At 42.4% G+C, this 13,181-nt stretch overlaps 1 protein-coding gene across 1 annotated transcript in view; it reads right to left on the reverse strand.

Annotated features, from left to right (window-relative positions):
• Positions 1 to 608: 608 nt before the first annotated feature.
• LOC310874104 (protein NLRC3-like) overlaps positions 609 to 13,181 on the reverse strand; it is a gene marked incomplete at its 3' end in the record, with an annotated part of 86,680 nt that continues 74,107 nt past the window's right edge. Inside the window, exons 2-4 of the mRNA XM_083786779.1 lie at positions 2,870 to 2,961; positions 1,664 to 1,821; positions 609 to 700 (exon numbers count right to left, since the gene is read on the reverse strand). Of these exons, the coding sequence (XP_083642905.1) occupies positions 609 to 700; positions 1,664 to 1,821; positions 2,870 to 2,961 (342 nt within the window). The remainder of the gene's footprint in view (positions 701 to 1,663; positions 1,822 to 2,869; positions 2,962 to 13,181) is intronic.

Below are 13,181 nucleotides of genomic sequence, written 5' to 3' on the forward strand. Positions count from 1 at the left end.
CATTTTGGATTGAGGTCGATTAAAAAAAGGCTTCTAAATCCTAACATTTTTCTGAAAAACCCATGTTTCTATGTCAGTGGTGCTCAACCTTTTTCATGTCAAGGACCCCAAGAATTCTCTCTATTGGGCCACGGACCCCCCTGTTATGCACCAGTCTAGGGGATCTGGTACCCAACACGAAATATGACGCTCCCGCCTTCCCCAACTCCCAAGCAGCCACTCGAACAAAGGTTGAAAAGCAAATATAGGTTTATTAACGGAAATGATATTTACAACAGAGGTAAAGGGGTTTAGGGCAACGGATAAATTAAATAAGAAAATAACTAGAAACAAAATAATCTTCCCTAACAAAACAAAACACATGGGGCTTACCTCCTTAACGAAAAACAGGACTTTAACTCAAAATCTCCGATAAAGGTTTGGACACAACGCAACAAAACTCAGAGTAGCAAAACATAAGGAAGGGCGGTGGCCGGTTGGGAGCCGAGGAAGACAGGTCTGTCCCCTGCGTGCCGCACTCTCCTCTGCTCCTCTCTTATGTAGGGGAAAGGCCACCCTCGTTAGCCACTGACTGAGGTGTCTTGTGGGACTCAGGCCTCCTCCGCCAATCACAGCTGTCCACCGCGCTCTGCATCCTCAATCACGCCCAGGCCCACTATGCCATCTTCATCTGGGCGATGCACGGGGGGCGCGCGCACCACTCCACACCAGGGCAGAAAGACATGTCACAGCATATAGGACCACATCACAGTATAAGAATAAGTATAAGAATACGACCCCAGTCGTAACACCCCCATCTGAAAATATGTAGTTCCAGGGACCCCCCAGAAGCAAATATTTTAGTTAAAAATGTTTGCTCGGAAATATATATTCAATGATTTGCGCAATATTTTAACGATTTTTCAAAAATAGCAGACCTACAAGCTCGTAGCACGCCACTCTGTGGCGCGCTATGAGCTTGTAGATCTGCTATTTTTCAATAGCTAAATTATAACATAATGTTTAACCCATTTAGGCCTGACGTCGAAATAAAAAAAAGTCTTCTGAAACAATATATATATTCAAAGATTTGTGTTGCCTTTTCACGATTTTTCAAAAATAGCAGACCTACAAGCTCGTAGCGCGCCACTCAGTGGAACTCTATGAGCTTGTAGATCTGCTATTTTTCAATAGCTAAAGTATGACATAATGCTTAGTTAAAACACCAAAAGCGGTACCCGCCCAAAATGGGTTAATTATAAAGTAAGCTGTGCTACTACGCTTTCATATTTATGGAGTATACAGTTGTCTCCACACATACTGTACGCGTAGTTAGCACCATTAGGTACCGTTAGCCTCGCTACTTTTATAAACGTAGATAGCAGCAGAATAGTTAATATAAATATTCAAAACTAGGGGATGACACTCTGACAACATAACACATTGAACCACTCAGAGGTGTTTAGGTTTTAAATGTGGTATCTCAGCATAAAGACTACATACATTAGTCACTGTATCTTATCAATATTATGGTCAGTGTGAGTTACCATGATATTAACCTCATCCACACTCTTCAAATACTACCACCATCATAACTACATTATAATCACTTACTATAACAGAACTTTACTTAACCAAATACAAATAGAAATGTTAAATGAATCTGACCTGAGAGTCTCCAGACAACAGTTTGGGCTCTTCAGTGCAGCACAGATGAGATCCAGTTCAGAATCCTTCAAGACGTTTCCACTCAGGTCCAGTTCTCTCAAATGGGACGGATTGGAGCCGAGAGCTGAAGCCACAACTTCAACGTGTTCCTCTCCGAGGTCACAGTCAACAAGTCTGTAATTACAAATTAAATGTAAAATCAGAGATGATCAAAACAGAACAGACCACGTTCACTGTCAAGGAGGTTCCCTGTGGTGCTGTCTGAAATGTGTGTGTGTTTGGATACTTTTCTAGCTAAGCAAATAGCGGCAGTGAGAAACACATATTTAATTTAAATGTGCTCATAACTTTCCACTGTTGTCATTTGATTGTAATACAAACATTAAATAATTTAAACGATCCCAACTCGCTGCTGTTGTTCCACTCTATGGCAGTGAAGTGAAGAAATGTTCTGTCAACAGATGAACAGTCTGTACGATCGCATGCCATGGCAAAATCACCCTGATATCACTAAATCATACTATCATCATATCATACTATAATTCAGTCAATGTCTGAGTGTGTGTCACTGTGACTGCCGTAGCTCCTCACCGCCTGCACCAATCACTCCCAATCACTTTTCACACAGGCATTGACCATAATAATATCGAGGTCTTAACGAAGCCCTTTTTTCGATTTGACACATTAATGATTAATAATGAATTTATTAGTGAATAAAAAATGTGAAAACGCACCCGGGCGCAGTACCCCCTGCGGCCACAAGGGGGGGGGGGGGGTTGGCAAATGTCTCACAACGGGTAAGGGCTAGTATACTAAACACAAATCACACTTGAATTGGATTGCAATACTAATCATCATATCATATCATACTATAATTAAGCCAATGTCTGTCTGAATGTGTGTCTGTCTGTGTGTCACTGTGACTGCCGTATCTCCTCACCACCTGCACCAATCGCTCCCACTTTTCACACAGGCACCATAATAACATTCACCATAATAATATTTTTTTCCAATTTAACAAATTATGAATTAATAATAAATTTATTAGTGAATTAAAAATGCGAAAATGCACCCAGGGCGCAGTACCCCCCGCGGCCACAAGGGGGGGATAGGGTAAGGGCTAGTATATATATATATATATAAATATGAAGTGAGGCGGGGGTCTCTCTCTCTCTGAATTAAGTATATAGTGATCTAACATGTTAACATCCACACTATTAACCTGGCTGATTTGCAGTTCTTCACAGCTGGGATCAGTCTCCGTCGCCCCTCCTTTGATGTGTTGTATTTCTGCAGGTCCAACTCCTCCAGAACCTCCTCTGACATCTGCAGCATGACGGCCAGAGCTGAACACTGGGGCACAGTGAGTTCCTTCCCTGAGCTGCTCTCTGACTCCAGGTACTGTTGGATCCCCCGACTGACTGACAGGTCGTTCATCTCCATCAGACAGTGGAAGATGTTGATACATCTGTCAGGAGAGGCATCACGATCATTCATCTCCTTCAGGTTGTCGATGACTCTCTGGATCTCCTCTGGACTGTTCTCTGTCTTACCCAGCAGACCTCCTAACAGACTCTGGTTGGACTGCAGTGAGAGACCATGAAGGAAGCGGACAAAGAGGTCCAGTTGTCCACTCTCACTCTGCAGGGTTTTCTTCATAGCAGTCTTCAGGAAGTCAGACAGGGAACTGTCACTGTCGAAACGGCTGTCTATCAGGAATGCTTTCAGGACCTCAATGTTCTTGTTTCTCTTTGTGAACATTTGCCTCTTGTTCCTCTGAGTGAAACAGTGGGACAGGTAGACTGCAGCCAGAAACTCCTGGAAGCTCAGATGAATGAAGCAGTAGACCGTTTTGTGGAAGAACAAACCGTCTTTTTTTAAGAAGGTTGTGCAAAAGCCCAGGTTGTTCAAGTCCTTGTTCACATCAAGACCACACGCCTTCAGGTCCTCCTTATAGAAAATGATGTTGCCTTTGACCAGTTGGTGAAACGCCAGCTTGCCCAGCTTCAGAAGAACTTTCCCTGCATCCTTTATGAGCTTCCCGCTGTCTGCCTCGCCTAGTGCAGGATTCTCCCGCAGTATCTCACCCATCAGGAAGTGGCAGAACAGCTCAACCAGGGTTTTGGGCAGCCTGACTGTCGTCCCCATGTTCTTCACCATGTTCTTCACAAAGGTAGCAAGGATCCAACAGAAGACTGGGATTTCACACATGGTGAGGAGGATCTTTGATTCTTTGATCTGTGAGAGGATTGAGCTGGCCTGGGTCTCATCACTGAACGTCTTCTGGAAGAACTCCTTCTTCTGGTCATCTCTGATGAACCCTCGTACTTCTGTCATCCTGTTTACAAACTCCTTAGGGATCTAATTGGCTGCTACAGGTCGCGAGGTTATCCAGATGCGAGCAGAGGGGAGGAGCTCTCCCTTGATGAGGTTTAAAAGGAGATCTTCCACTGGGTAAGAGTTGTTGACATTCATGAGGCCAATTTCTGTTTTGAAATCAAACTTGATTTTTTTTTCATCATAACCATCCAGAACAAACATGACTTTAAAGGGGACGTCGTTGTAGTTTCTTGACTTCTGCAATTTAGTGAAGATATGATTAAGAACGTCTTCCTCGATAAATCTGGTTTCCACGATGCAGCGGTGAATTAGCTGTGCCAAAGTAAACTTCTGTCCCTTGAGCATATTTAACTGGCGAAACTTGAGCGGGAACACGAGGTGTGGGTCTTGGGGGAAACATTTCTTGGCCCAGTCGAACATAAATTTGTGTACGAGGATCGTTTTCCCAATTCCTGCACAGCCAACGGTCAGCACTGTTCTTATGATTCGTCCAGAAAGGTCTTTGAACATCTGAACCAGTTGGATTTCGTCTCTTGCCTTCTTCAACTCCATCTGTCTGACCTCATGATGGCTGTGGATGTCTGTTCTTTCGATGTCTACATTGTAGAGCGGAGCGAAGACGTTTTCAAACACGACCTCAGACTGTGTGCCCAAATCTACACTCAGATATGTGCTGTTCATGTTGTGTTGAAGCTGCTTTTCATAGTCAGTGATGTGACGGGTGAAGAGACCATTTCCTTACCTCTCAGTTTGGCGGCCCTCTTCCTCCCTCGTCTTTCCTTCTCTTCTCCTGTCAAAGCTGAGATGTGAGACAGTGATTGGTCAGTGAGATGTGACACAGTGATTGGTCAGTGAGATGTGACACAGTGATTGGTCAGTGAGATGTGAGACAGTGATTGGTCAGTGAGATGTGAGACAGTGATTGGTCAGTGAGATGTGAGACAGTGATTTGTCAGTGAGGACTGAGGAGACTCTATAGGATCATTCTCGTCTTCACATAATGACACAGAGATGGATGGATTTATATCAATATAGATTGTAAATAAATATAGTTAAAAATAAATGAAAGACTCACAAGGTTTCTTGTTCCAGATTAAAGTTGCCAGTGCTACTGCGTACATGGAGAGAGTAACAATAAACCCACGTCTTAATCTGCCTGGTGGTCCTTTAGGAGCTGAAAGACAGAAATATAAAACATAAATAGAAAAGAAAATCTCTGAAAAAAAATTAATTCCCCTGCGAATGCTTCCTAGTAAAACAGGAAGTGAACAGATTCACGTCCTGGTTGCACCATCTTGCTCCACCCCCCCTCATAGAGTTGTGGGAGGAGTTTCAAGTCAATCCGACAAACCGGAAGTAGGAATTATAGTTTCATGAAAGTGGAAGTCCGTACGGCTTTCCACTTTAAAAAACAATAATTCCTACTAACCCACCCACCAGGTTTGGGACCTTTAGCATGCTGCAAACTGGAGTTATGGCTGTTTGAAGCCCAGACAATAGGATTCAATAATGATAGTCCCCCTAGCAACCCCTCAAGGACCCCTTGGGGGTCCCCAAACCGCAATTTCATAACCACTGGCATGGCTGGCAAATGGGAGAAGAGATGGACAGAACCCCTGGGCAATGGGATTACATACATCCAGGCTATGGGATATAAAGTAAAAGCCAAAAATCGGAAATAACCCTTGCACACGCGCACGCGCACGCGCACGCACACACACACACACACACACACACACACACACACACACACACACACACACACACACACACACACTAAACTATTCGTACCTCTGTAAAGCGGGTTGTCTACAGCCTCGCTCTGCTCCACACTGAAGCGGTTCTTTATCGCACAGGATATTCTTTTAGCTTTTCTCCATTTCTCGTCGTTGCTGATCGTCACCGTCCGGGAGTCGGGTCCGATCCATTCCTCATCGTTGTAGATCCTGGTCTCGTTGGGTTTGGGTCGAGTCCATTTCTCACCGTGGAACCTCCATCGATAGACGACCACGCCCCACTCTGTGACGTCTCCCAATACGCTGCACTGCAGCGTGCAGCTGCTGGAGTTGGAGTCACATGGTGCCACGATGGATAGCTCTGGATGTGTGACTCTCTCTGTTGAGGACACAGAATGAAGACATGAAGAATTAACCCATTCTGGGCCCTTTTGGTGTTTTAAACATTATGTTATAATTCAGCAATTGAAACATAGCAGGTCTACGAGCTTGTAGGTCTGCTATTTTTGAAAAATCGAAGAACGACCGACATAGAAACATAGCTTTTTCAGAAAACTGTCAGGATGTAGAAGACATTTATAGAATCTGATCTCAGGTCAGAATGGGTTAATGCACCACACATCTATTATGAACACATGCACATGTGCACATGCACACACTCGCACACACACGCGCACATGCGCATACACAAGCTGAGGCAACTGACTGAAGACGAGATGTTAACATGCCCCATGCTGACCCTGAACTGACCTCATGCTTCCTTCTATGCATGAGGAGTCCAAAGCCCCTTCTTTTCACCCGACAGGAGAGGGAGTTTCCCCAGTTGGAAACGCAGCTCGTGGAAGGAACGCGAACACGTTATTCCAAGCAGTTATTCCTTTCCCCTCCATCAGGCGCCCCGGCTGGCCAGAGGGAGGCAGTATAGAGACTAGGGCTGTCCCCGACTAAGGATTTGTATAGTCGACTGATAGATGAATAAATTAGCTGTTAGTCGACTAATAGTCGACTAGGCAAAAAAGAAAAAAAAAAAAAAAAAAAAAAACGTTTTTTTTTTTTTTTTTTTTTTTGCCCCAATTTTTTTTTATATAAAAATACAATATTTACAAAAATATACAAAAATATTGTATTATTCCACTAGGTCTGTGGGGGACATAAACACATTTGAACATTCTGACTGTTCAAATCTTTCTTTTTAACAACTGAGAGGCTTGTCATTAGCCAGATTGAGCACAGCAGGTGAGATTGAGATTCTGGAGTCTATCAGGCCAGCACACTGTGCGATTCAAGTCACAGGCAGTGGCACATTGCCACACAGGCAGACACACTCCAGATGCACATTGGAGATTTGAACAGTCAGAATGTTCAAATGTGTTTATGTCCCCCACAGACCTAGTGGAATAATACAATATTTTTGTATATTTTTGTAAATATTGTATTTTTATATACATTTTTTTGGGGCAAAAAAAAAAAAAAAAAAAAAAAGTTTTTTTTTTTTTTTTTTTTTTTTTAGTCGACTATGAGGTGGTCAGTCGACTGAGACCCGTTCCGATCGATTAGTCGACTATTCGACTAATCGAGGTCAGCCCTAATAGAGACCAGTTCCTTTCCCCTCCATCAGGCGCCCCGGATGGCCAGAGGGAGGCGGTATGAGCCGGATCTCGATGACATCTTTATCCCAGCCCGATACTACACCACATCAACAAATATACAGTTTCCATTACAATTGAAATAAAGTATCCCCTCGCACTACCCCCCTCCCCCCCTGGAGGGAACCGACGCCCCTTTATTTCGTAGTAGCGGGTAGCGTTTTTAGGGGGCTTCTTTCCAAAGTGTAGGCCCCTAGTTATTTATTTGGGCTTGTTTCTAAAGTGTAGTTGTTTATTTGGTCTTGTTTCTAAAGTGTAGTTGCTTATTTGGTCTTGTTTCTGAAGTGTAGTTGTTTATTTGGTCTTGTTTCTAAAGTGTAGTAGCTTATTTGGTCTTGTTTCTAAAGTGTAGTTGTTTATTTGGTCTTGTTTCTAAAGTGTAGTACCTTATTTGGTCTTGTTTCTAAAGTGTAGTAGCTTATTTGGTCTTGTTTCTAAAGTGTAGTTGTTTATTTGGTCTTGTTTCTAAAGTGTAGTTGCTTATTTGGGCTTGTTTCTAAAGTGTAGTTGTTTATTTGGTCTTGTTTCTAAAGTGTAGTTGCTTATTTGGGCTTGTGTCGTATAAATTATAATAACCATACACTAACGACAACTTAGACAAAATAGACAAAAGAGGACGAAGAGTATTCGGCATCAAAGCCTCAGACGATCGGATGGAAAAACACGCAGAGAGATGTGAACTGAAGATCCATGGATGTATTTATTGCAGACCAAAACCAAGAACAGCAGAGTTTCCCCGTGGCCATGCTGTGCCACGGGAGCTACCAACAGACTGACCCTCGTCAGCCTGCCCCAACCAGCCCCCCTAACATTGCATTTCCAGATGAGTATATGCAGTCTCACATCAAACATTGGGGTCTCTGGGAGGGTTTGAAACTTTACATACAAATGGCATTGAGATGCATACAGAGTGACGTCTGAGATTTAATCAATTGACCTCTTGGTTGAAACAATAGCATGCTAACAAAAGGCATGTAAAACAGGCCAACGACACCTTGACTTTGGATATCAAAGACAGGCCTCTGAGACTAACTGTCACAATGCAGAGTAGGCTACTCGACTGTGGCTGCTTTCAGACAGACATACAGACAATTGACTTTAGCCCAGACATGTAGTTTGATTATAATATGATTATAGTTATAGAATTATTGTCCAGATACGACACTTGTTTCTAACGTGTAGTTGCTTAGTTGGGCTTGTTTCTAAAGTGTAGTTGTTTATTTGGTCTTGTTTCTAAAGTGTAGTTGTTTATTTGGTCTTGTTTCTAAAGTGTAGTTGTTTATTTGGGCTTGTTTCTAAAGTGTAGTAGCTTATTTGGTCTTGTTTCTAAAGTGTAGTTGCTTATTTGGTCTTGTTTCTAAAGTGTAGTTGTTTATTTGGTCTTGTTTCTAAAGTGTAGTTGTTTATTTGGTCTTGTTTCTAAAGTGTAATTGTTTATTTGGGCTTGTTTCTAAAGTGTAGTTGTTTATTTGGTCTTGTTTCTAAAGTGTAATTGTTTATTTGGGCTTGTTTCTAAAGTGTAGTTGTTTATTTGGGCTTGTTTCTAAAGTGTAGTGTTTATTTGGGCTTGTTTCTAAAGTGTAGTTGTTTATTTGGTCTTGTTTCTAAAGTGTAGTAGCTTATTTGGTCTTGTTTCTAAAGTGTAATTGCTTATATGGTCTTGTTTCTAAAGTGTAGTTGTTTATTTGGTCTTGTTTCTAAAGTGTAGTTGCTTATTTGGGCTTGTTTCTAAAGTGTAGTTGTTTATTTGGTCTTGTTTCTAAAGTGTAGTTGTTTATTTGGTCTTGTTTCTAAAGTGTAGTTGTTTATTTGGTCTTGTTTCTAAAGTGTAGTTGCTTATTTGGGCTTGTTTCTAAAGTGTAGTTGTTTATTTGGGCTTGTTTCTAAAGTGTAGTTGTTTATTTGGGCTCGTTTCTAAAGTGTAGTTGTTTATTTAGTCTTGAGACTGATTCTGAGGTGTCCTGTGACATTCTCTAATAAATCAATAAAATAAAAAATAAAAAACACAAGAAAGGAAAGACAATATAGTGACAGATCCATAACTAGAAAAAGTGGGTTTTTTGGACTGAATCAAGGGCTGGGCGATATGACAAAATCTCATTTCACAATATAGAATTTGTTTTATAACGATAACGACATACTCACAATATAGCATTTTTTTTTACGATACCGATTTTTTTATCTAAAAAAAATATCTTTGTTCAGGCCGAGTACTTTACTGTACTGAGTAAGGGTGCCTACACACCTTTCCAGCACATGCTGTACAGCGCTGGATGGAATCTGTAAGTGTCATGGCCGCCCCAATGCAATCCTAATGGAAGTCATATGGTTTGTAGTCCACATTTTGGACTACAAGCAGCTGTATGGCATTTTCCTGTGTTTCGACTGCCCCCCTCCCCCGCACACAACACAATGTTGTGTCCAACCATGTGACTCCCATCAGGAATGCATTGGAGCGGCCATGACACTTACAGATGCTGTACAGCGCTGGATGGAATCTGTTGGAAAGGTGTGTACGCACGGGTGCGTACACACCTTTCCAACAGATTATTCATATAGGATTAAAGTATTTTGTTAAGGACATCTCCATGCCTACACGTATGGCTCTTCCACAAATAAAGAGGGTCTCAAATCTAATAGAATCAGAAAGAAATTAAATCCAATTTCCATTCTCTACGGGCTTTTCAAAGCACATGCGCATTTACATCACCTATCAAAGTTATATAGCGACTCCACTAGGAGCGTATATATATATATAGGATGATAATGATGTACAATTTAGGCTATGTCCAAGTCATGTACCCTTTACATTACTTACGGTAATTTTCCTAATATAGCCTATAGATATTATCTTCTTCTGAATTTTGGACAAAATAGCCTATATATTGATCAAGGTGCCCACTCTGCTTGTATTTTTTTTTTTACCTTATTTACAGATTGCTATTGAACACAGTGCCCTTTCAGTTCACAACGAACACATTACATTGTTTCAGCATCTTGTTTCAACATTTCAGCATGATCAATGATAAACAGTAAAGAATTGTTTCAGCAGTAATAACATAATTGTGGGCGGCGGAATTATTAGCTCTTAAAAGAGCCGTTGTGTTGGCACTGACAGTGCTGTCTGCCTCGGCAGCTATGGGCATCGCCATCTCGGCGGGCGCCGGGGCCGGTGTGGCGGCGGCCGTCAGCGGGGTCTTGACAGCGGGCGCTGGAGTCTGTGTGGCCGTTGGTGTGGCCACTGGGAGCGGGGTCGCGGCGGCGGCGGCGCCGCCGAAGTGGAGCATGGACTGGACGAATCTCTTCTTGGCTGGAGGAGGCTTCATCATATAGTAGTCGAATGGAAATAAAGCCTGTATTGTACTGAAATGCAACATTTATACTCTCTACCTGGCAGCAGAACAAAAGCCACCTTATTAGCATTTGAATTAATTATTAATTCCTCTCGCGAAGTTTCCGCGGCTGGTGTAGTGTATATACAGTGCATCCGAAAGTATTCACACCCCTTCACTTTTACCACATTTTGTTTTGTTACAGCCTCATTTCAAAATGGATTAAATTCGTTTTTTTCCTCATCAATCTACACACAATACCCCATAATGATGAAGTGAAAAAAGCTTTTTCAAATATTTAGTTAATTTATTAAAAATAAGAAACAGAAAAAACACATGTAGCCTATTGATTGATTGATTGATTGAAATATTTATTTCCAGTTTACAGTAACACATTTAAATCAACCTGGCATTCCTTGCTGCATATCTTAGTTGATTGGTGAGTTTGAGTTTGTTAGCCAGCGATGAATTAGCTCTGATCCATATTGCGTTGCCCAACGCATTAGAGCTGTGTGGGTGGGCTGGGGCACAATCTCCCCGGCTCCCCGGCTCTCTTCTCCTCCGCCATGCGAACTCTCTCCTGCTCATTGGAAAAGTGTGTACGCACGTACACACCTTTCCAACAGATGCTGTACAGCGCTGGAAGTGTCATGGACGTGCTTCCAGCGTGCCTCCCTATTTGACTTCATTTCCCCTTAGGCTTTGGGGGAAGTGGGCGGTGCGCTAGAGCGGAATGCGGAAATCAACAGACCCACGTTTCTTTGCGTGTAGTTTTTTGTGAAGCATACTCTATGGTGGTGGTAGTAGCGATGTATTGTTGGAGAGTATTACTGGAGAAAGAGGGCTTTTGTCCTGGAATTGTTGGTGGCGAGGAGAGGGAGAAGCGGGAGAGAGTGCTTCTGACCAGGAGATTGAGGTGAATGAGCAGGAGAGAGTTCGCATGGCGGAGGAGAAGAGAGCCGGGGAGCCGGGGAGATTGTGCCCCAGCCCACCCACACAGCTCTAATGCGTTGGGCAACGCAATATGGATCAGAGCTAATTCATCGCTGGCTAACAAACTCAAACTCACCAATCAACTAAGATATGCAGCAAGGAATGCCAGGTTGATTTAAATGTGTTACTGTAAACTGGAAATAACAATAGCAACAGGAATGTAAATGGGTGAGAGGATGAAAGATCACATGTGATTAGTACATCGGCTATTAATGTGGAGATCATGCATGTTGGAGAGAGCGCGAGAGAGAGAACATTACGCACGCTTTGAAAAGCCTGGTGTAGCTCGGCTGTTCAACTGGCTTTTTATATAATTATTGTTAATGTAAAGCAGCGGTTCTCAAACGTGTTCATGTCATGGATCACACATTACTATGAATTTGTACCGAGGGTCCCCATATGTAAAGCCTAAAGATGTGTTTGTAACTCTTTGACTCTCTCTCAGTGAGAGGGAGAGAGAAAAAAAGAACACATCGGCAAGCATTCTCGCTCCAATGATTCGTTCAAATAGAACTATAAAACAACATTTAGTCTATTTTAGTCTAACTATCATTACATTCGTAATGTATAAGTTACAGGCCACTTGTGGAAGTAGAATGCAAATGACTCATTATCTGGAACAATGCAAGGTGTGAACTGCTGCAGGAGAATGGGTGAGGAATTGGGGGGAGAAGCCATTTGCGCATTTTTCGGTCAGTAGGACCGCTCCGCCGTTCTAGTGTTACATTTGTGTGGTTTAAATGTTACAGAAATCACTTTAAAAGCAGTTGTATTCGCATACAGATCCTAATCCAAACATTTGACTGTCGTGGACAAGCCCATTTGCTTCTGTAATACAAAAAAACTATCATATATTGCAGATGCATTGTGCATAAACCGATATATATATATAAAATAAAAGGTTTAATGTTGGTGATACGGGCATGGGAAAAAAACAAATTCATTCATCATTCACATTTCATTCTTCTCCAGGGCCACTATTACAGTGCCATTATGATTACACATCCTATATACGATTATTGTCCTATTTTTTCAGATATCTTGCCACTGAGAAAGACTATCACTCCATCTCCAAAGGCTTCCGGGTTGGCCACTCCACTGTGGCTGGCATTGTGTCCACTGTGGCAGCTGCCATCTGGGACACCAAGGTTGAGGACTTCATGCCTGTGCATCCTCCTTGAGTGACCCAGCCAGAGCCCAGACTTCAACCCCATTGAGCATCTCTGGAAGGACCTGAAAATAGCTGTGCAGCGACGCTCCCCGTCTAACCTGACAAAGCTCGAGAGGATCTTCAGAGAAGAAGGGGGAAATACCCCAAATTGTGCTAAGCTTGTAGGATCATTCCCAAAAAGTCGGCTGTAATTGCTGCCAAAGGTGCCTCAACTTAGTACTAAGTCAAGAGTGTGCACTTATGTATAAGATTCCTTTACAGGATCTCCTCACTGGTTGACAAAAACACCTTGAAGACATTAACAGGAGCCCTTGTA

The sequence above is a fragment of the Protomyctophum parallelum genome (genome assembly GCF_964188405.1).
Source record: "Protomyctophum parallelum genome assembly, chromosome: 17".
Classification (NCBI taxonomy): Eukaryota; Metazoa; Chordata; class Actinopteri; order Myctophiformes; family Myctophidae; genus Protomyctophum; species Protomyctophum parallelum.